Genomic DNA, 17,886 nt, shown 5'->3' with positions numbered 1-17,886 from the left:
AGCACGTGAGGCGGCGCGCGGATTGCTGAGTCGCACGTGACTCATACCACGTGACTTAGCCGACGCGCCCCCACGTGACTCATCGGGCTAGCACCGTCCGCACTGGCCGCACTTAAAAGCCGGCGATAAGCCATTGCTCCGCCAATTGCACAACCTATCATGTCCTTCAGCATCCAGAACCTCTTTGACGTCGCCGGAACGGTCGCGGTCGTGACCGGCGGCGGGTCCGGTACGTGGGCGCGCGGCGCCGCTGACGCCAGGCATCGGCCTCCAGATTGCCAAGGCCCTCGAGCAGAACGGCGCGACGGTGTACATCCTCGGCCGGCGGCTGCCGACGCTCGAGGCGGCGGCCAAGGAGAGCGTGAGTACGACCGGCGGGCACGCTGACCGCAGGCGCACGGCAACATTGTGCCGATCCAGTGCGACGTGACGTCCAAGGACGACCTGCGCCGCGCGACCGCGCTTATTGCCGAAAAGTCCGGCCACGTCAACTTCCTGGCGTGCAACTCGGGCATCATGCCGGCCAAGGTCAACGAGCCGCCGGCGGGCGCGGCCGACGACATCAAGTTGCTGCAGGAGTACCTGATGGACTCGTCCGCGGACGAGTGGTCGCGCGCGTTCAGCATCAACTCGACCTCGGCGTTCTACACGACCGTGGCCTTCCTCGAGCTGCTGGACAAGGGCAACAAGCTGCGTGCGGCTGAGGGCCTCGGCAAGCCCACCAGTCAGGTGCTGATCACCGGCAGCATTGCCGGCTTCCTGCGCACTATGCCGTTTGCGTTCGCGTACTCGGTTTCCAAGGCTGCGGTTCACCACCTGTCCAAGATGTTTGCGACCTACTTTGCATCCTACAAGATCCGCGTCAACGTCCTCTCGCCCGGCATCGTAAGTAGCGCGCCGGCCGCGCTGACCGCAGTTCCCGTCCGAGATGACGACCGGGGCGCCGGACGTGGCCGCCAAGCTGGCCGAGGTTGCGCGCACGGCGATCCCGCTGGGCCGCATTGGCGACAACGCCGAGATCGCGGGCACGGCGCTGTACCTGGCGTCGCGCGCGGGCGGCTACTGCAACGGCCTGGCCGTCGTGATCGACGGCGGGCGCGTGTCGATCCTGCCGGCCGTGTACTAGACGCGCCGGACGGCGGATGGGCGACGGCGCGAGCGTGTGTTCGGCGATGCCCCAAATATACTTTCATACCTGTAACTTTTTTGGCTCCGATTCGCCTGAAATGACAATCGGTACGGCCTGCAGCATCCTGCATGGTGCACGCTAGGGCGTGCGCTAGCGTGGGCCGAACCCCCGGCTTGTCACACGGGTCGGAGATGGTACCCGCGGGTGCGGCCGTGCGGCGCCGCGCGGGCCGGCGCGGCGGACGCCGGCGGCGCCGGCCGCGGGCGGGCTGGATGGCCGCGCGATGGATGGCGTCGCGCGGGGCGGCTGCGGCGGCCGGCAGGCGCGGCCGCCCCGTCCCGGCGGCGCCGGCCGGCGTGGCCGGCTGGTGGCTGGCAGCTCGGTGCGCCACCACAGCCGACCGCGTGCCTGCGCCGGTGCCGCCGCGGCGGTCGTGCCGCCCGGGCGGCACGCAGAGTGGGCACCGCCAGCAGCCGCTGTAGATCGCCCGGGCCGGCCGTGAGCCATTACGTACGGCGCTACGCGCATGCAGCCTAGTCCACGCCGTTCTGCACCCGCCGCACGCCGCACACAGGCCCACGCCCTGGGCCCCGCGGCGCGGCCGCGCGACCGCGGCCGCCGCGCCCGCGCACCCGTGCGGCCGCACGCCCGCACCCGCGCCCGCCCGCCGGGCAGCGGGCGGCCAGATACGCTTATTTTTAATTAATTAGAGTTTGTCGCATAAGGGGGGAGCGGAGGGCCAGCAGAACACGCCCGGTACGGGTCCGCCGGCGCATCGGGACGTAGCAGCGAGCCCAGGCAAGCGGCAGCGCATAAGCTTGGCCCGGACAGCCTGCGTTAGCCCGGCGCATAGCGGCCGTCCAAATCAAGGAAACAATGCATACGCATGCATATTAAATTTTATCTGTCGCACCAGGTCGCGTACCCTGCCGTACCGGCGGTACCGCGGCGGGCTGGTACTCTGCGCCGGCGCGCGGTGGCGCCGGCCGCCTGGTACATTGGCGCTATGCGCCTGGCTGTACGCGCGAGGTACGTCGCAGCAACGCGGGGCGGCATGACAGCGTGGCGGCGCGGCCGCGCTGCCCGCGCCGCCGCGGCCGGCGCGCCCCCGACGCCCGGGCGCGGCTGCGACGACGGCCGCGGCGGCGGCGGCGCGACCGTGAGCCGCACTGCCAGCGGCGTCCAGAAATTGCCGGTTTCGTGCGTGCCGCGCTAGCGCGCAATCTAAACTCTGCTTCCAAAGCATCGTTCCTAGGCTTGTTGCCTATTCGGGCCCCACGCTGCAGAGCACTATCGTTAGACGAACCACACCCGCCTAAACTTCCGGCGTGCTTCTCCCGCCCTTCTACCTCTTTTCCCTTTGGCGGTCTCGCTCCCTGTGGCCGCCGACCGCTGCTGGCCGCCGCGCGTGCCGGCGACGCCAGCGGCGCCGGCGCCGCGACACGGCCGGCACGCCCGCGCGGCGCCCAACCCAGCTAGCGAGGCGCACGCCCGATGGCCCGCCCTGTAGCCGCCGTGCGGGTCGCGGCCGCCGCGGCGAGCCTGCTGCGCAGCGCGCGACGGCGCACTGCCCGCGCGGCGCACCGCACCGCCGCCGGCGCACCGCCGCCGCACCGCCGCCGCCCGCCCGCCGCGCCGCGCCCGCCCGCCCAGCCCTGCTCCAGCCCGCCCGCGCCCGCGCGCCACAGCGCACCGGTGTGCCGGGTCACTTATACTTTTTGTGCAACACGCTAGCGGATTAGACACGCACTAGGCGCGCTAGCACACTCTCTAATGAATTTAACTTTATTATCTGCTCTAAAGGTAATTGGTATTCCCACTAGTATCCACCTAGTACTGTCTTTCGTACTCACTAGTACCTTCAACTCTCTCAAACCTCCAAAAACCATCACCACCACTTTTTTTGACAGTATCTCCAACAAACACTCCTCTGGACCCGTCTTCCGTTCGCTCTCCTGGACGTCCGCACGAGCTCCCGAAATCACGTCTGACTGTGGCCGGCGCGCACGTGTTCGACCCTCACCTCCCCGAGCGTTCGCGCTTGCCCTCAACATGCCATCGGTGGACATTGCGGCAAAGGTATGCGCACGGCGCCGCGGCCGCCGGCTGGCTGCGGCCGTCCACACGGCCGCCGGCCCCGCCACGGCCTGCCCGAGCCCGCGCTGACGTCTAGATCTGATCTGCATCCGCCCCGTCCCCTTCTGCCGCCGCACGCTTGTTCCCGCGCGACCTAGCATGGTCTCGTCTGGGATCAGCACGCGGTCTGGCGGACACAACTCGTCGTCGGCGTCTCCCATGTCCGAAGACTACCTCCCGGCGTACGCGGAGCTGCCCGGGCACGAGCCGTGGCGCAGCGACGCGGCCGCGGCCGCCCAGAACCGGCCAGAGAGCCTGGCGGCCAGCCTGGGCGGGCTGGCTGCCGGGCTGGCCGCCGGGCTGGCCGCCCGGGTCGGCGTGGCCGCGGCCGCGGCCGACGCGGACGCCGACGCGGAGGCCGCGGCCGACGCCGCGGCCTCCGTGGCGTCCTCGGCCGCGTCCACGCCGCCATCCCACTCCATCACGGTCGCCGGCGCGCGCAAACGCAAGCGCCGCAACACGGCCGACGACCAATTGCCGGCCGCCCGCGGCGACCGCAAGCCCGCCGTCCGCGGCAGCCCGTCCAAGCGGCGCGGGCTCGACCCGGCCGACTCGGACGAGATCGTTTCGATCAAGGCCCAGCAGACCGAGCTCGCCCAGCAGTACAAAACGCTGGCGTCCGAGTTCCTGGACGCGCAGTACGCGCACGTGCAGGCGCAGATGACGGCGCTGCGCCGCGGCGAGCCGTTCCCGATGCTCAACAAGCTCATCGAGAAGGAGAGCGTGGCCTACGAGAGCCGCAAGACGGTGGCCCGGTCGCGGTTCCGCTACGAGAAGCGCAAGATCCGCGGCGTCACCCGCGGCGAGGTCGAGAACACGTGGTACCGGTTCTACGACGCCAAGGCCTCGCTGCGCCTGGCCATGCTGTCCGAGGTGTCGGCGCAGATCCACGAGCTGGAGCGCGAGCAGAAGACGCCGCTGGGCCGCGCGCCGCGCGCCGGCCTGGGCCCGCTGCGGCCGCCGCTCGGCCACCTGCCGCAGTACCGGCTGAGCGCGCGCGAGGTCGACGACGACCTGGGCCGGCTCAAGGCGGGCGTGGCCGACTCGGCGCCGCCGTCGCCGGTCCTGCTGACGCCGTTCGACGTGTCGGACCAGCAGTCGGTGTCGTCCGACGACACCGAGTCGTCGGCGCACCAGACGCCGGCGACGGCCGCGTCCGACGAGCTCGCCAAGGACGGCATGCACTGCCTGCTGGACGCGGTCGTGGCCGTGGAGGGGCCGCCGCCGCACGTCCCGGGCCCGAACGACTACTTCACGGCCCTGCAGCAGGCCGTGGACGCCGCGCGCGCCGAGCCGGACGGCCAGCGCTCGCCGCCGCCGCCGGAGGAGGCCGACGAGAGCTACTTTGACGGCCGGTGGCCGGCCAAGGGCCGCGGCCGCCGCCCGCGCCGCGCGCCCGCGTCGCCGCCGGCCGACGCCACGCCGCCGCCGCCCCGCCGCGCCAAGACCACCCGCGCGGCCGCTGCGGCCGCCGGCGAGGCCATAGCCAAGGCCGTGTCGCCCGACACGCGCGGCTCGACGCCGACGGGCCACGACGACACGCCGCCGCCCGAGCCCGACACCCCCGGCTCGTCCACGGCGGGCCGCGGCCGCCGCACGGCCGGCCGCCGGTCGCGCCGCGGCAAGAGCCGGGCCGAGGACGACGCCCACGGCCGCCAGACGCGGCTGTCGGGCGAGCACGAGGCCGCGCTCAAGCGCGAGGACGCCGAGAGCGGCGAGGACGCGCCCCGCAAGCGCCGCGGCGCGCGCCAGCCCGCCCGGGCCACGCGCCAGACCCGTGCCGAGTCCAAGGCGGCCAGCCCCGAGCCGGCCCGGCCGCCGTCCAGAGACTCCAGGGCCGCGTCGGCTGCCGAGCCGGCCAGCCACATGGCAGCACCGCCGCACATGCTCGGCGGGCCGGGCGCGCCGGCCGCCGGGCCTCGATACCAGCTGCCCCCGGTCCGCATGGACCCGGACCGGCCGGCCGAATACGCGCACCCAGGCCCGGCCGGTCCGGGGCCGGCTGGACCGGCGGGGCCGGGGACGGCGGCAGGCCCGGCCGGCGCTGGTGGGCCGCCTGGAGGATACTACGCCCCTCCGGCGGCCGCCGGGCCGCCGCCGGGCTACGCCTACGGCCCTGGCCAGCCCGCGGCCTATGCTGGGCCGCCGCGGGACGAGTACCGCGGCTGGTACGAGCCCGGACGGCCGTACAGCACGGTGCCGCCGCCGCCGCCGCCCGGCGAGTTCCCGCACTACGAACCACGGCCGCCGAGCCCGGCCGCCGAGCCTGGCCGGCCAGAATACGCGCCAGCCGGCGCGCCGGCGTGGTCGCCGCGCGCGCCCGGCCGGCTGCTGCCGCCGCCCGACCGGCACCCCCAGGACGGCCGCGAGCCGTACTACCCGTCGGAGCCGCCGCCGGAGCGGTACGCGGGCAGCTACGAGCCGTACCCGCCGGCGCCGTACGGCCAGTACGGCGAGCGCGACGGATACGGCCCGCTCAAGCGCAACAGCGGCCCTGGCAGCCCGATGCAGCCCGCCAGCGGGTACTACGGACAATCCAAGCGCGACAAATACTACGGCGCACTGCCGAGCCGGTCGCCGGCGCCGCAGCTGGCGTCGCCGGTGGTCCAGCAGCGCCACGGCAGCTACGAGCCGGGGCCGCTGCTGCCTCCGCCCGGCCACGGTCTGCGGCCGGGGCCGCCGCCAGCCATGGCGCCGGCACTGCCGCCGCCGCGCGGCAGCCTGTCGGCGGCCTACAGCCCCGAGCAACGGTACCAGAAATTCTACGACGAGCGCGAGCACGAGCGGCGGCCGCCGCTGCCGCCGGCGTACGGCCGGGAGGCGCCGGCGCACGGATACTACGGACAGGAGCCGGCGGGCCCGGCCGAACACGACAAGCGGTACTACAACGGGCGGTACGAGGGCCGGGCGGCGTCGCCGCACGGCCGGCCGGGTGACCCGGCGTACGCGCCCGCGCCGCCGGCGGGATACTACGGCGACCAGTACGCTGGCCGCGAGCCGTACCCGGCAGAGGGCGGCCATGGCAGCCGCCTGCCGGAGCCGGTGTACGACCAGCGGGCGCCGCCCCGCGACGCGGCGTACGGCGAGCGGTACCAGTACCAGGACAGGCCGCCGGTGCAGCACAAGTACGAATACGAGCCGTACGCACAGGCGGCGGTGCCGGGCGGTGCACCGCCACAGCCGGCGCAGGCCTACAGCGGCCCGGGGTACGGCTACGGACCGAAACAGCTGCCGCCAGCGCCGGGGGCGCCGCCGGCGCCGGCGCCGCCGCTGGCTAGCCAGCGCCAGACACTTCCGCCGCCGCCGCACTACGATGAAGGACGGCCGGGCGAGTACATGTATGGGTACCGGGGGGCGGGGTACGGGCGGTGAAGGCGGTGCGGCGCAGGACACGAGGCGCAGGGACGCGAGGCGCAGGGGCGCGAGGCGCAGGGACGCGAGCCGCACAGACGCGAGCCGCACGAGCCGCACGAGCCGCATGAGCCGCACGCGCCGCACGAGCCGCACAGACGCGAGCGACATGAGCCGCACGCGCCGCACGCGCCGCACGCGCCGCACGAGCCGCACAAGCGCGACCGCGCCACACAGCCACTGGCCATATCCTTACGCGCCACGAACGACTCAGTGTAGATAGTGTATCAGAGTATATACAAGGAGCGGCGGTGCCGCCAATAAACTGCTAAACACTGGCCCGCTCGCGCAGGACAACGCGGTACACGCCCAGGCCGGGCCGGTTCTGGGCCCAGAACAGGCAGGCCTTGCGCCAGGCATTGGCCAGCGGGTTCCAGGTCTCGAGCGCGGCGCGGTCGGCCGCCGCGGCCGGCAGCACAAACGAAAAGTCGTCCATGTTGACGTGGCGCCGGTACAGCCACTCGCGGCGCAGCACGTACGGCCGCGCCGGGTTGTCGAGCAGCTCGCCCAGGCCGGTGGCCGAGATCGGCGCGACCACAAACAGGTGGCGCTTGGCCGGATCAAAGTCGATGTCGGGCGCGGCCGTCAGGTTGGCGTACTGGTCCACAATCAGCCCCAGCAGCGCGTCGACCACGGCCAGGTCCGAGCCCATGACGTCCCACAGCCGCACGGCCGGCGCGTCGCCCAGGCTGCGCTTCGCGCGGCGCGCGCGGCCTCGCGCACGCACGGTCTGCGAGTAGTAGTCGCTCGCCGGCGGCCCGCGCGACGCGTCCGGCGCGGGCGTCGGCGCGCCCGGCGCGGCCGCGGCCGCCGCGTCGCCCGCCAGCAGCCGCACCGTCGCGCGCTCAAACAGCGGCCCAAGCTCGTCCGGGTGGTCGAGCCCGCCGTGGTGGACGAACGCCGAGCGGTGGTTGCCGAGCAGCCAGTCCGGCGGCGAGTACGTCTTCCACCAGACCACGTCCTGCGTCTGCGCCAGGTGCGTCGCCATGAACCCCGCCTGCGCCGGCACCACGCCGCCCTGGTGCACGACGCCCATCAGCAGCGCAAACGCGCCGTTGAACACCACCACCGCGGCCACCAGCGCCCGGCGCAGCCCCGGCGACCGCGGCAGCTCGACCGACATCAGGAACAGCGGCACCGCCGGCAGCAGGAACCGCGCCTCCTGGTGCTGGAACACCGACAGCACGGCCGTGCCCGACACCGCCGCCAGGAACGGCAGCGCCCGCGACGGCCGCACAAACGCCATGTACGGGCCCAGCAGCTGCGGCAGATTGATCAGCGCGTGCGTGTACCGCGCGTGCAGCCCGTGCAGCGCCAGGTTCGCCGTCTGCATGTTGTACGCCACGTTGTTCCACGGCGTCAGCACCACCGGCGCCGTCTGGTAGAACCGCGTGTCCGCGTAGACCATGAGCGCGGCCATCGCCGCGCCGCCCAGCGCGATGTGCACCGCCGACAGCGGGTGCCGCAGCAGGAACCGCGCAAACGACAGCCCCGGCAGGATCAGGAAGCCCGCGAACGTGATCCGGTTGAACACGCCGACCGCCACCAGCACGCCCAGCACGTAGCACGACAGCGACCGCCGCGTGTGCTGGAACGTGCGCGTCGTGATCCGCTTCATCAGCGCCAGCGTCCACAGCAGCAGGATTGTCTCCACCGAGTTCGAGAACGTGTGCGTCTGGTAGGTCCACGTCACGTACGACGACCCCACCGTCAGCAGGTACAGCGCCTTCTCGGCCTGCGTCTTGCCGAGCTCCTGCAGCGCCCAGTCCTCTGCCGGTCAGCGCCGCCGGCGCGCGCCACTCACCCAGCGAAAACGACGCCGCAAAAAAGAACAGCCGGAGGAAGTAGTACGCCAGCATCGGGTTGACGTCGCTCGACACTGCCGTCAGCCCGCCCCGCGCGCGCACTCACAGTCGTAGATCCATCGCAGGAACGTCAGCGGCAGCCCGTACGCCAGCCACAGCGGCACAATGCTGCGGATCGGCCGCTCTGCCGTGAACTCCCACGTCCGCGTCGTCTGCCAGCCAAACACCTCGCCCGCCATGACCTCCGGGCCCTGGAAGTGCTCGTCTGGGTGGATGTACGACGGCACGAGCGTGAAGTAGAACCGCACCAGCACCAGCACCAGGTACACCAGCCGCCACGACACGGTGCTACCCGGCGCCGGCCGTCGCCGCCGGTCTGCCGACCGCGCGCGCTCGCTGCTCTTGGACCGCTGCCCGCTGCTGCGTCGCCGCCGCCCGCGCTCCTCGTCTGTCGGTGGCGTGCCCGACGTCCGCCGCCGCTCGCGTCCGGTGCCCAGGACGTCGCCGGTGTCAGACGACTGTCGCCGGCTGCCGCCAGGCCCGCCCAGTCGCGGCCTTGTTGTGTCCATGGCCGATATTTTTCAGCGTGGCGTGAGATATGGTCGTCCGACCGGTCATGCCCCGGTCAGATAGCTCACGGATGCGTGTCGACAGCGCTGCGTCTTAAAGCCAATTCGACCGCCGTGCGTGCCCCGTGCTCTGTCCGTCCGCTTCTGGGCGCTCTGCCTAGTGGAAACCCTGTTTACCCCGGTCAGATCGCACGGACGTAGCGAGCAGGCTACCAAACACTGTGCGACGTGGTGTAACACCAACCACGCCCGCACTCAGGGGCTTGTATGTTTTAGGCTGCCCAACACGAACACGAGTGCTAATCCGGCGGTGGCCACTGTGGCGAGCGCACGCCATGCGGCGCGCCCCTCGGCTGCCCTGACGTGCGTCCGGCCATGCTGCCGCGGATGCGTGCAGCTGGTCGCTCGGCCGGGCCGCGACGCGCGCCTACGGGTGTCTGGCCGACGCGCGGGCGCGCGCGCGCACGCGCCCAGGCTGGCGGACGGCCAGTCCGGCTGCGGGGTTGCGGCCGGGCGGGCAGGTCGTGGCCAGGCCCCCACGCACCGCCACGGCCCAACAAGCCGTGCAAAAGCTTGTCGACGCACGCGCGCCCGCTTGATAGACGCACGGTCGCGAGGCGGCTGAGACCCTAGCCCTGCGTGGTGCATTGGCGTGCGGCGCGGAGCGGGGCCGACGGTGGCGGCGCGCGGCGGTGCGCGGCGGTGCTGCGCGCCGCACGGCGTGCGGCGTGTGGCTGCTGAGGCGGTGGTGGCCGTGCGGCAGCGTCAACGGCCAGCCCGGCGGTAGGGTTGGGGCTGCGCCGCCAGCCAATCGCGGCCTCCCGGCGCAAAAAAAGACGGCGGTTTTCGCTCCTGCCCTCGGAATCTCCTCACCACACCACCACAGTCATCATGAGCTCTCCTCTCGTTGCCCGTTCGCTGCGCAGTAAGTACGCCGCCGGCACGGATGCATTGGCCGCGCCGCCAATGCATCCGGCGCGCCGGGAGCCCCGGACCCCGCTGACGACCAGTGGCCATGCGCGCCCCCTCGGCCGCCCAGCTGCTGCGCGCCGCTCCCCGCGCCGCGCTGTACTCGACCCAGCCCGAGCCCAAGTCCAAGGCCGCCGCCGTGATCGACGCCCTGCCCGGTAGCTCGGTTCTGTCCAAGACCGGCATCCTGGCCACCGGTTCGGCCGCCGCGATCTACGCCATCTCGAACGAGCTGTACATCCTCAACGACGAGTCGACCCTGCTGGCCGTCTTCACCGCCTTCGCCATCCTCACCGGCAAGGTCGGTGGCCCCGCCTACTCGTCGTGGGCCCAGGGCTACATCGACAACATGAAGTCGATCCTCAACAAGGCCCGCGAGGACCACACCTCGGCCGTCAAGGACCGCATCACGTCGGTCTCGCAGCTGAAGGACGTCGTCGCCACCACCAAGGCCCTGTTCTCCGTCTCGAAGGAGACCGTTGAGCTCGAGGCCAAGGCCTTCGAGCTCAAGCAGTCGGTCGACTTCGCCGCCGAGGCCAAGTCTGTCCTGGACTCGTGGGTCCGCTACGAGGCCTCGGTCCGCCAGCGCGAGCAGAAGGCGCTCGTCGAGTCGGTCATCGCCAAGATCGAGAAGGAGGTTTCCACCCCCAAGTTCCAGCAGCAGGTGCTCGCCCAGAGCGTGGCTGAGATCGAGAGTACGTATCACCGGCGGCAGACCGGCCAGACCAGCGCTAACGACAACAGAGATCTTCAAGGCCTAAGCTCGCAATTAGACCACAATAAATTGACATGTTTTGTGTATCTACGGAGCCGCGTCGAGCTGCACGCCGCGGTCGGCCTTGGCCGCGCCGAACGCAAACTCGACCTTCTCGCGCGCAAACTTGCTCGCCGGCCGCAGGAACTCGTGCTCCTGGGGGCTGTAGATGCCGTCCATCCACCGCAGCGCACGCAGCGCCTTGACGTAGTGCACGTCCTGCCGCTGCGGGCCCGACAGCGCCAGCTCGGTCACGGTCTCCCACGACTCGCCGGCGGGCATGACGTACCGGCTGTCGCGCTCAGGGCGCACGCTCGGCCGCTGCACGGCCACGTAGAGCAAAATGACGTGCAGCCACAGCGCGCCGACCAGCGCGCGCTCGTGGCCCGCAAACAGCGGCAGCACGACCTGCGCGGCGTGCGCGGCCGTCAGCGCGTGCAGCAGGTAGAAATCAAAGACCACGCGGTCGTCCGGGTGTGTCGCCGTCAGCAGCGTGGCGCACGCCCGCGTGATGCGCTCGAGGGCGTCGCTCGCGTCGACCGTGTCGAGCGCATGCAGCGCGCGCTCGATGTGCGGCAGCACGTCGTCGTCGAGCACGCGCGCGTACGTGTCCGTGGCCGCGTCGACGTTCAGTGTCGCCGTAAAGCCCAGTTCGGGCACCGTCCGCAGCGTCGAGAGCACCGCCAGCGGGTCGCGCTCGGTGCCGGTCGGGGCAGCGGCCACGAAGTCGCCCACGAGCGACGTGTATGGCGAATAGCACACGGCGGCCAGGGTTAGCGCTGCGGGTCAGCGTGTTCGCGCAGATCGTACCTTCGACGGCCAGCTCGGCCGAGTCGAGCTCGACGGCGTACGCCAGGTGGATCAGTGGGTGGGCGACTGCTGTCAGCTCGAATCAGCAATTGCGCCTACCGTCGGCCGCCAGCGCGTTCAGCAGCCGGCCGTCCTCGGCCAGCAGGTACTTGGCCACCACCCGGCGCCAGTCGTAGTTGTACTCCATCATCTCTTCGTCAAAGTAGTCGCGGAACCCGCGCTGGTACTCGCGACGACCGCAGAGGTCGACCCAGTCGTCCGCCGTGACTTCATCCGGGTTGTCCTCGCGCCATTGCTCGAGGTCGCTGGTCTTGGCCTCGTAGAGCTCGGCCAGCTGGCCGGCCGAGGCGCCGAGCAGGTACGCCGAGCCGAGGAGCTGGCGTTAGAGCGGCCGCGGGTCGGAGCTTACGTGCGGCAGATGGTTGTGAAACCGCCGGTCGTGGTAGAGCACGGCGTAGGTCGCGTGGTTGGCTCGGATCAGCTGCGTGAGCTTGGTCTGAGCCTGCTCCTGCCGGGTGCCGGTAGGGGCCGGTGCTGACGACGAGTTGCCCATGCTGATGCCTGGGGTGGTGAGATGGCGGTGTCGTTGCAGATCTCGACACATTTAACCTGGCCACTGCGGGCACCCCACGTCCACCCCGCCGACGGCGCCAGCGGCCCCGACCGGCCTCCTACGTCCGCCCTAAATCCGCCGGGCCCGTCGGCGGCGCCACGGCCACGGCGGGCCCAGCGGGCGACCCCAACAGAGGTGGTCTGATTGGTGGTCACGTGAGACCTCGGTGGGCTGCTGGCGCCAGGCCGCGAGCCGCACGCCGGACCTTGTCGACTGCGCCTTGACTCATCAGCCACGCGGCTAGTGCCGCCTGCGGGCTGCGGCAAGCCACGGCAGCGGCCGGCCGCGCTCGATCGGTGCAAGGTCCGCGCGCTACGCGTGGCTGCCATGCGTAGACCAGGCGGCTCTATCGGGCCCAATTAACGTCCGGCAGCCTGCATCCAGCGCCGGCCACTGGCCGCATGTGCCGGCAGATACATCCAGCAGCGATCGTCCGGGCACCACACTGGACGAGGGCCTGGCCCACTCTTGGCCTGAGCAGTGCGCTAGCGCTAGATCATGCACTGGGCTGTACCTAGCCATGTCCTTGTGCCGGACAGGCGACCGTACTCTCGGCCGTACTGCGCCGTACCGGTACCTAGAGGTACCGTCTACTGGCCCGGCTAGAGTTGTCTCACAGATCTGCCATCCACTAGGTCGTGCGCAAGACCATACGCTGCCGCGGCCACGCGGACGTGTCTCTAGACGTGCGCTTGGGGTGCGTTTGGGCCCCTGCCTGGACACTGTGTCAGGTACAGGACGGGGTGCAGGGATGCCGCGTGGTTCGTACGACACAAAGGCTATACGACGGTACGGTGTGTTGTAGATGTGCGGCGGTGCTGCAGCGATGCTGCGGCGGTGCTGCGGCGGTGCTACGGCGGTGTCTGGCCGGCGGGTGCCCTGCAGAGGTTTAGCCGGTGGTCGACGGCCAGCGGCAAGCCGGCGGGGTCTCTGTGCCAGGTCGGCGGTCTGCTGGGCGATCTGGACGCCCAGCCGTCCGGCAAGCCGAAGTGCGAGCCGGTGGCCCAGCCAGACACGCCCGAGCCGCACAGGCGTGCGGTCCTGACCGTCAGCCGCTCGCGCTGCGGCTGTTGGGGGCATGACTCCGGACCGGCGTGCGGCAGCCCGCACCCCCCAACAAGCTATCAAACATTGCCGGCAGCGGAGAACATCGCGCGACGTCCGGCCAGCGGTCGTGCTCCGCCGTCGCCGTCCAGCCAGCCGATCAAGCGCGTGCTGCGCGGGCAGGCCGGGCGCGACCAGGCGCTCGAGACGGTCCCCGCGCGTCCGGCTCGGCCACGGCAGCCTGCACAGCGGCCCCGACAGCCTTCCGGCGCCTCCTGCCCCCCGAACTGGCCGCGGCGGCGACCATTCCGTCCGCAACACGGCCGCCGGCGCAGCCAGGTAGTTCGGTTGGCGCGAACGCGCTACACAGTCACGCTGGGACGTGACGATCGCTCCTGACAGCGCTCCGGCCACTCCGGCACTCACGCACGACATGGTGTCGTACTACGCCGAGTACCTGCCGCGGATCGGCACGGTGACGGTGACGGCAAGCCCGGTGGAGGAACGGCCGCGGCAGGTGTCGCTGCTGAACGCGACGAGGATGTTCATCAAGACCAAGGACGACCAGCCGATCCGGCTGGTGTATCTGCCCACGGCGGTGGCGCGGGACACGGCAGTGGTGCTGGCGGACCAGTGCCAGATCGCGGACGGTGCGATGACGGTGCGGCTGCAGGCGACGCGCGCAGCAGTGGCGCCGGAGCCGGCGCCGGTGCCGCTGCCGGCCGGCGCGCTGGCCGGGCGCCCGCTCGAGTGCGCGGCGTGCGGCCACGAGCTGCTGGCGGCGGACGCGCGGCGCGCGCTCGACCTGCCGTCCGAGAACTGGGCCGAGATGATGGACTTCTGGCACTGCCACAAGCCGGACCACGGCCACGGGCGGCCGCCCGCGCGGCCGGGCACGCTGGCGCCGACGGCGGACATGTGCCTGGTCGGCGTGGCGCACGTGAGCGTGGTGCCGCCGGCGACGATCAAGGTGAGTGGGCGCGGCGGCGGCAGCCGGCCGGCGCGGCCAGCCGGGGCGGGCGCAAAGAAGGCGCGCGGGCCGCCTCGTGCAGCCCACGCCCGCGCGCCGATACAAGCGCCCGAGATGGACGCACGTATCCGCTGCGGCGCGATTACTGCGGTCCGGTCCCCGGCCCGCGGCGGCGGCGCCGCCGTTGGCGCCGAGCGCCCGACACAGCTGACCCCCAGATGACCGAGAGCGGCGCGACGTGCGGCGGGTGCGGCGCACCGCTGGGCCCGGCGGACGGCGGCGCCGCCAAAGTGTGGAAGTGGGCGGTGCGCGCCGGGCGCGGCGCGGACGGCGCCAAGCCGGTGCACTTCCCGGCCGAGCTGTACGCGTCGGCCGTGCTGCTGGCGTCGATCCAGCTGCACGCGAACCACAAGTTCGAGCTGCGCGTGCCCGGCGCCGGCAGCGTGTACGTCTGGGTGCTCAACCCGAGCATGATGTTCACGTCGAGCACGCAGCACACGCCGGCGCACGCCATGAAGGTGCTCTACGCGGGCGCGCCGGCCGAGGGCGACGCCGAGTACGAGCCATTCGACTTCCCGGAGGCGGTCGTGCGCGAGCTGGCCGCGCTGCTGGCCATCCGGCATGCCGAGCTGCCGGCGCCGGTGCGCGCGTTCCAGACGTGGAAGGTGAGCTACCTCAAGCGAGTGTAATGCATTACGCGGCCTTGGCCTTGCGCCGCAGCGCGGCGCTCTCGAGGCTGTACCAGCCCGCGCCGGCAAAGACGAGCGCGGCGCCAGCGCACGTGCCGGCCGAGAGCGTGTTGCCAAAGACGTAGACCGAGAGCAGCAGGCTGACGCACTTGCGCACGTTGAGCACGATCGTGACCGTGACCGCCGTGGCCGAGCCCGCGAGCTTGTTGACGCCGCGGACGCACACGTACTGCGTGAGCCCGTTGAGCGCGAGCAGCACGTAGTCGCGCGCCACCGGCAGCGTCGTGCCGGCGACGACGAGCGGCCCGGACGCGCCCAGCGCGCGCAGCTCGCGTGCGATCGACGGCCACGCCGGCGCGAAGAACGGCAGCGACAGAAAGTGCGTGTAGAACAGGTTCTCGCGCCAGTGGTTGCCGTACTGCCGGTACGTGAGCTCCGTCGCCAGCGACATGACCGCCGACAGCACCTGCGCGAGCAGCAGCAGCGCGATGCCGAGCGCAAACTCGCGCTGCGTGCCGCCGCCGCCGCCGCCGCCGCCGCTGCTGCTTCCCAGCGTCGCCGTCACCACCCCGGCCGTCAGCAGCACCACCGACGCCACCTGCCGGGCCGAGTACCGCCGGCCGGCCAGGTGCCCGACCGCCATGGTCACCACCGTGCCGCCCGACCGGAAGATGATGTGGACCGGCACCGAGATGTGGAACTGCCACACGTAGTTGTTGAGCACCGACACGGCGAAGAAGAGCGCGACGATGCCCACCCAGCGCATGAACGGCACGTGCGCGGGCTCGAGGAACGTCGGCGGCCGCCGCCGGTCAAAGTGGTGCACGTAGCCTTCGGCCGCGACGACCACGAACTGCACAAACGTGATCAGGTTGCCTGCGGTCAGCCCCTGCGCGCGACGGCCGGCCACGCCGGCCGGCCCGTCTGGCCCGTCGCCGGCCATCCGTCGTACCTGCCTGTGGATTCGATCTGCCGTCAGCGCGCCCGCGCCGCCACTTACTGCACAATCGCCTCCAGAGTGAACACGTTCGAGCAGCACCCGCCAAAGATCAGCCCGGCCACTGCCAGCAGCTGCGGCACCGTTGTCTGCACGGCCGCGGCGAACTGCTTGTCGTGCCGGGCGCGCTTGCGCGCCTCGGCGTCCTCCGTCGGGGCAGCGGCCATGTTGTCGTCGGCGAGGAGCGCCGACCCGAGTTTTGGCCAGTCGCGCCGCACCAACTCGCACATGGCCCCCGACACCGCCGCGCCCCCGGCGCTGGCCTACACGGCCTGGTACGTGCGGTCCTGTGCGCGCTGACGCCAGCTACTGCGAGGAGAACGTGTGGCGCGCGGCGGCGGCGCTGGCCGGCACCGCCGTCGCGGGCGAGACTGTGGCCGCGGCCGACCTGGCCGCCGTGTTTGTTTCCAACGCCCGCGAGCAGATCCCGCTCTGGAGCCAGCGCGCCTCGAGCCTGCCGGACGGGCTCGTGGTCTGGGTACGTGCCGCGCGGGCCCGCTGACCGCAGGACTACCACGTCGTGCTGCTCTGGCGCTCGCCGGCGGGCGCGCGCGTGCTGGACCTGGACTCGACCGCGCCGCGCCCGATCGCCGGCCTGTTTGCGCGCGGGCCCGACTACGCGGCGGCCACGCTGCGGCCGCCGCCGGCGACTGCGGCGCACTACGGCCCGCTGCCGCCGTCCCTGGATCGGTACGTGCACGCTGGCTGCGCTGACGCCAGCCTGTTTCGCGTCGTGCCCTGGCCAGAGCTGGCCGCCACGTTTGCCTCTGACCGCTCGCACATGCTGGTGGACGGCGCGTACCTGCAGCCGCCGCCGCCGGAGCCGCCGATCCAGACGCCGACAGAGACAAACACGCTGCCGGTGTTCCGCCGGCTGGTGGCTGCCGGCGGCGACGGGCCCGGCCGCGTGCTGGACGAGCGGGCCTTTGTGGCCCTGCTGCACGCGTGAGCCGCACGCTGTGCGGCGCGCTTGCTGGCCGCGCTTGTTTGTGCGACCTGCGCTGTGTGCGGCGCAGTCTGCGCGCAGCCCGTCGCCCGGGCACGTGCCAGGCACAGGCACAAGCCACATGCGCACCCGCCAGCCTCTCGTCCCGGCGAGTCCGTCGAGCGTGCGCTGCGTCAGAGCCGCACGCCGTGCGGCATATAGCCGCACGGACCTCAGCACATCTCTCGTCTCCGCTGCCGGACCGATCTGCTCAGAATCGTTCCAGACGGTAACTGGGCTCGACTAGGCTGTCTCCCGATGTCTGCGAGCCTCCGGCGGCGACTCCGTCGAGGGTGGCTGCCCTTCGGGCAGAGCCGCACGGCGTGCGGCATACAGCCGCACGGACCTCAGCACATTGCTTGTCTCCGTGGCCAGGTGGATTTGCGCGGAAATCATCGACGAAAGGCTGCCATTCTCAGCCGAATTGCGCCTCGACGTCTGCGAGCCTCCGGCGGCGACTCCGTCGAGGGTGGCTGCCCTGCGGGCAGAGCCGCACGGCGTGCGGCATATAGCCGCACGGACCTCAGCACATCTCTCGTCTCCGCTGCCGGACCGATCTGCTCAGAATCGTTCCAGACGGTAGCTGGGCTCGACTAGGCTGTCTCTCGATGTCTGCGAGCCTCAGGCGGCGACTCCGTCGAGGGTAGCTGCCCTTCGGGCAGAGCGTGCGGCATATAGCCGCACGGACCTCAGTACATCTCTCGTCTCCATTGCCGGACCGATCTGCTCAGAATCATGACGGACGGTAGCTGGCCGCAATCAAGCTGCTCCTCGACGTCTGCGAGCCTCCGGCGGCGACTCCGTCGAGGGTGGCTGCCCTTCGGGCAGAGCCGCACGGCGTGCGGCATACAGCCGCACGGACCTCAGCACATTGCTTGTCTCCGTGGCCAGGTGGATTTGCGCGGAAATCATCGACGAAAGGCTGCCATTCTCAGCCGAATTGCGCCTCGACGTCTGCGAGCCTCCGGCGGCGACTCCGTCGAGGGTGGCTGCCCTGCGGGCAGC

At 71.5% G+C, this 17,886-nt stretch overlaps 8 protein-coding genes across 8 annotated transcripts; 5 read left to right on the top strand and 3 right to left on the bottom strand.

Annotated features, from left to right (window-relative positions):
* The first annotated feature begins 118 nt into the window (after positions 1 to 118).
* On the top strand, positions 119 to 1,201 carry V1510DRAFT_417006 (uncharacterized protein). Its single transcript, XM_066933872.1, has 4 exons — positions 119 to 229; positions 261 to 361; positions 394 to 885; positions 917 to 1,201. The coding sequence occupies exons 1-4, from the start codon at positions 160 to 162 to the stop codon at positions 1,124 to 1,126; spliced, it is 873 nt and encodes a 290-aa protein (XP_066788876.1). The 5' UTR covers positions 119 to 159; the 3' UTR covers positions 1,127 to 1,201.
* A 1,760-nt stretch (positions 1,202 to 2,961) lies between these two features.
* V1510DRAFT_430257 (uncharacterized protein) lies at positions 2,962 to 6,637 on the top strand (the record flags this gene model as incomplete). The annotated part of the gene is made up of 2 exons (XM_066935359.1): positions 2,962 to 3,208; positions 3,303 to 6,637. Exon 2 carries the CDS (start codon positions 3,365 to 3,367, stop codon positions 6,635 to 6,637), a length of 3,273 nt encoding a protein of 1,090 aa, XP_066788875.1. The 5' UTR covers positions 2,962 to 3,208; positions 3,303 to 3,364.
* Positions 6,638 to 6,886: 249 nt separating this feature from the next.
* V1510DRAFT_417001 (Alg9-like mannosyltransferase family-domain-containing protein) lies at positions 6,887 to 9,408 on the bottom strand. Its single transcript, XM_066933871.1, has 3 exons — positions 8,588 to 9,408; positions 8,481 to 8,555; positions 6,887 to 8,446 (listed from the first exon to the last, which is right to left on the bottom strand). Exons 1-3 carry the CDS (start codon positions 9,048 to 9,050, stop codon positions 6,945 to 6,947), a joined length of 2,040 nt encoding a protein of 679 aa, XP_066788874.1. The 5' UTR covers positions 9,051 to 9,408; the 3' UTR covers positions 6,887 to 6,944.
* A 456-nt stretch (positions 9,409 to 9,864) lies between these two features.
* Positions 9,865 to 10,885, top strand: V1510DRAFT_416999 (F1F0 ATP synthase). The gene is made up of 2 exons (XM_066933870.1): positions 9,865 to 10,714; positions 10,764 to 10,885. The coding sequence occupies exons 1-2, from the start codon at positions 10,066 to 10,068 to the stop codon at positions 10,778 to 10,780; spliced, it is 666 nt and encodes a 221-aa protein (XP_066788873.1). The 5' UTR covers positions 9,865 to 10,065; the 3' UTR covers positions 10,781 to 10,885.
* Positions 10,822 to 12,136, bottom strand: V1510DRAFT_365408 (uncharacterized protein; the record flags this gene model as incomplete). Its single annotated transcript, XM_066931222.1, has 4 exons — positions 10,822 to 11,552; positions 11,584 to 11,649; positions 11,683 to 11,959; positions 11,993 to 12,136. 4 exons carry the CDS (start codon positions 12,134 to 12,136, stop codon positions 10,822 to 10,824), a joined length of 1,218 nt encoding a protein of 405 aa, XP_066788872.1.
* Positions 12,137 to 13,673: 1,537 nt separating this feature from the next.
* On the top strand, positions 13,674 to 14,879 carry V1510DRAFT_403143 (HECT-like ubiquitin-conjugating enzyme-binding-domain-containing protein; the record flags this gene model as incomplete). Its single annotated transcript, XM_066932149.1, has 4 exons — positions 13,674 to 13,890; positions 13,930 to 14,210; positions 14,429 to 14,841; positions 14,876 to 14,879. 4 exons carry the CDS (start codon positions 13,674 to 13,676, stop codon positions 14,877 to 14,879), a joined length of 915 nt encoding a protein of 304 aa, XP_066788871.1.
* V1510DRAFT_416987 (UAA transporter) lies at positions 14,874 to 16,082 on the bottom strand. Its single transcript, XM_066933869.1, has 3 exons — positions 15,900 to 16,082; positions 15,852 to 15,868; positions 14,874 to 15,775 (listed from the first exon to the last, which is right to left on the bottom strand). Exons 1-3 carry the CDS (start codon positions 16,061 to 16,063, stop codon positions 14,904 to 14,906), a joined length of 1,053 nt encoding a protein of 350 aa, XP_066788870.1. The 5' UTR covers positions 16,064 to 16,082; the 3' UTR covers positions 14,874 to 14,903.
* A 28-nt stretch (positions 16,083 to 16,110) lies between these two features.
* On the top strand, positions 16,111 to 17,085 carry V1510DRAFT_430251 (N-terminal glutamine amidase-domain-containing protein). Its single transcript, XM_066935358.1, has 4 exons — positions 16,111 to 16,171; positions 16,203 to 16,374; positions 16,405 to 16,586; positions 16,617 to 17,085. The coding sequence occupies exons 1-4, from the start codon at positions 16,125 to 16,127 to the stop codon at positions 16,843 to 16,845; spliced, it is 630 nt and encodes a 209-aa protein (XP_066788869.1). The 5' UTR covers positions 16,111 to 16,124; the 3' UTR covers positions 16,846 to 17,085.
* The last annotated feature ends 801 nt before the right edge of the window (positions 17,086 to 17,886 follow it).

This window comes from Dipodascopsis tothii (genome assembly GCF_038497935.1).
Source record: "Dipodascopsis tothii strain CBS 759.85 unplaced genomic scaffold V1510scaffold_15, whole genome shotgun sequence".
In the NCBI taxonomy this organism is placed as follows: domain Eukaryota; kingdom Fungi; phylum Ascomycota; class Lipomycetes; order Lipomycetales; family Lipomycetaceae; genus Neoaidaea; species Neoaidaea tothii.
This window is presented reverse-complemented; position numbering and strand designations above follow the sequence as displayed.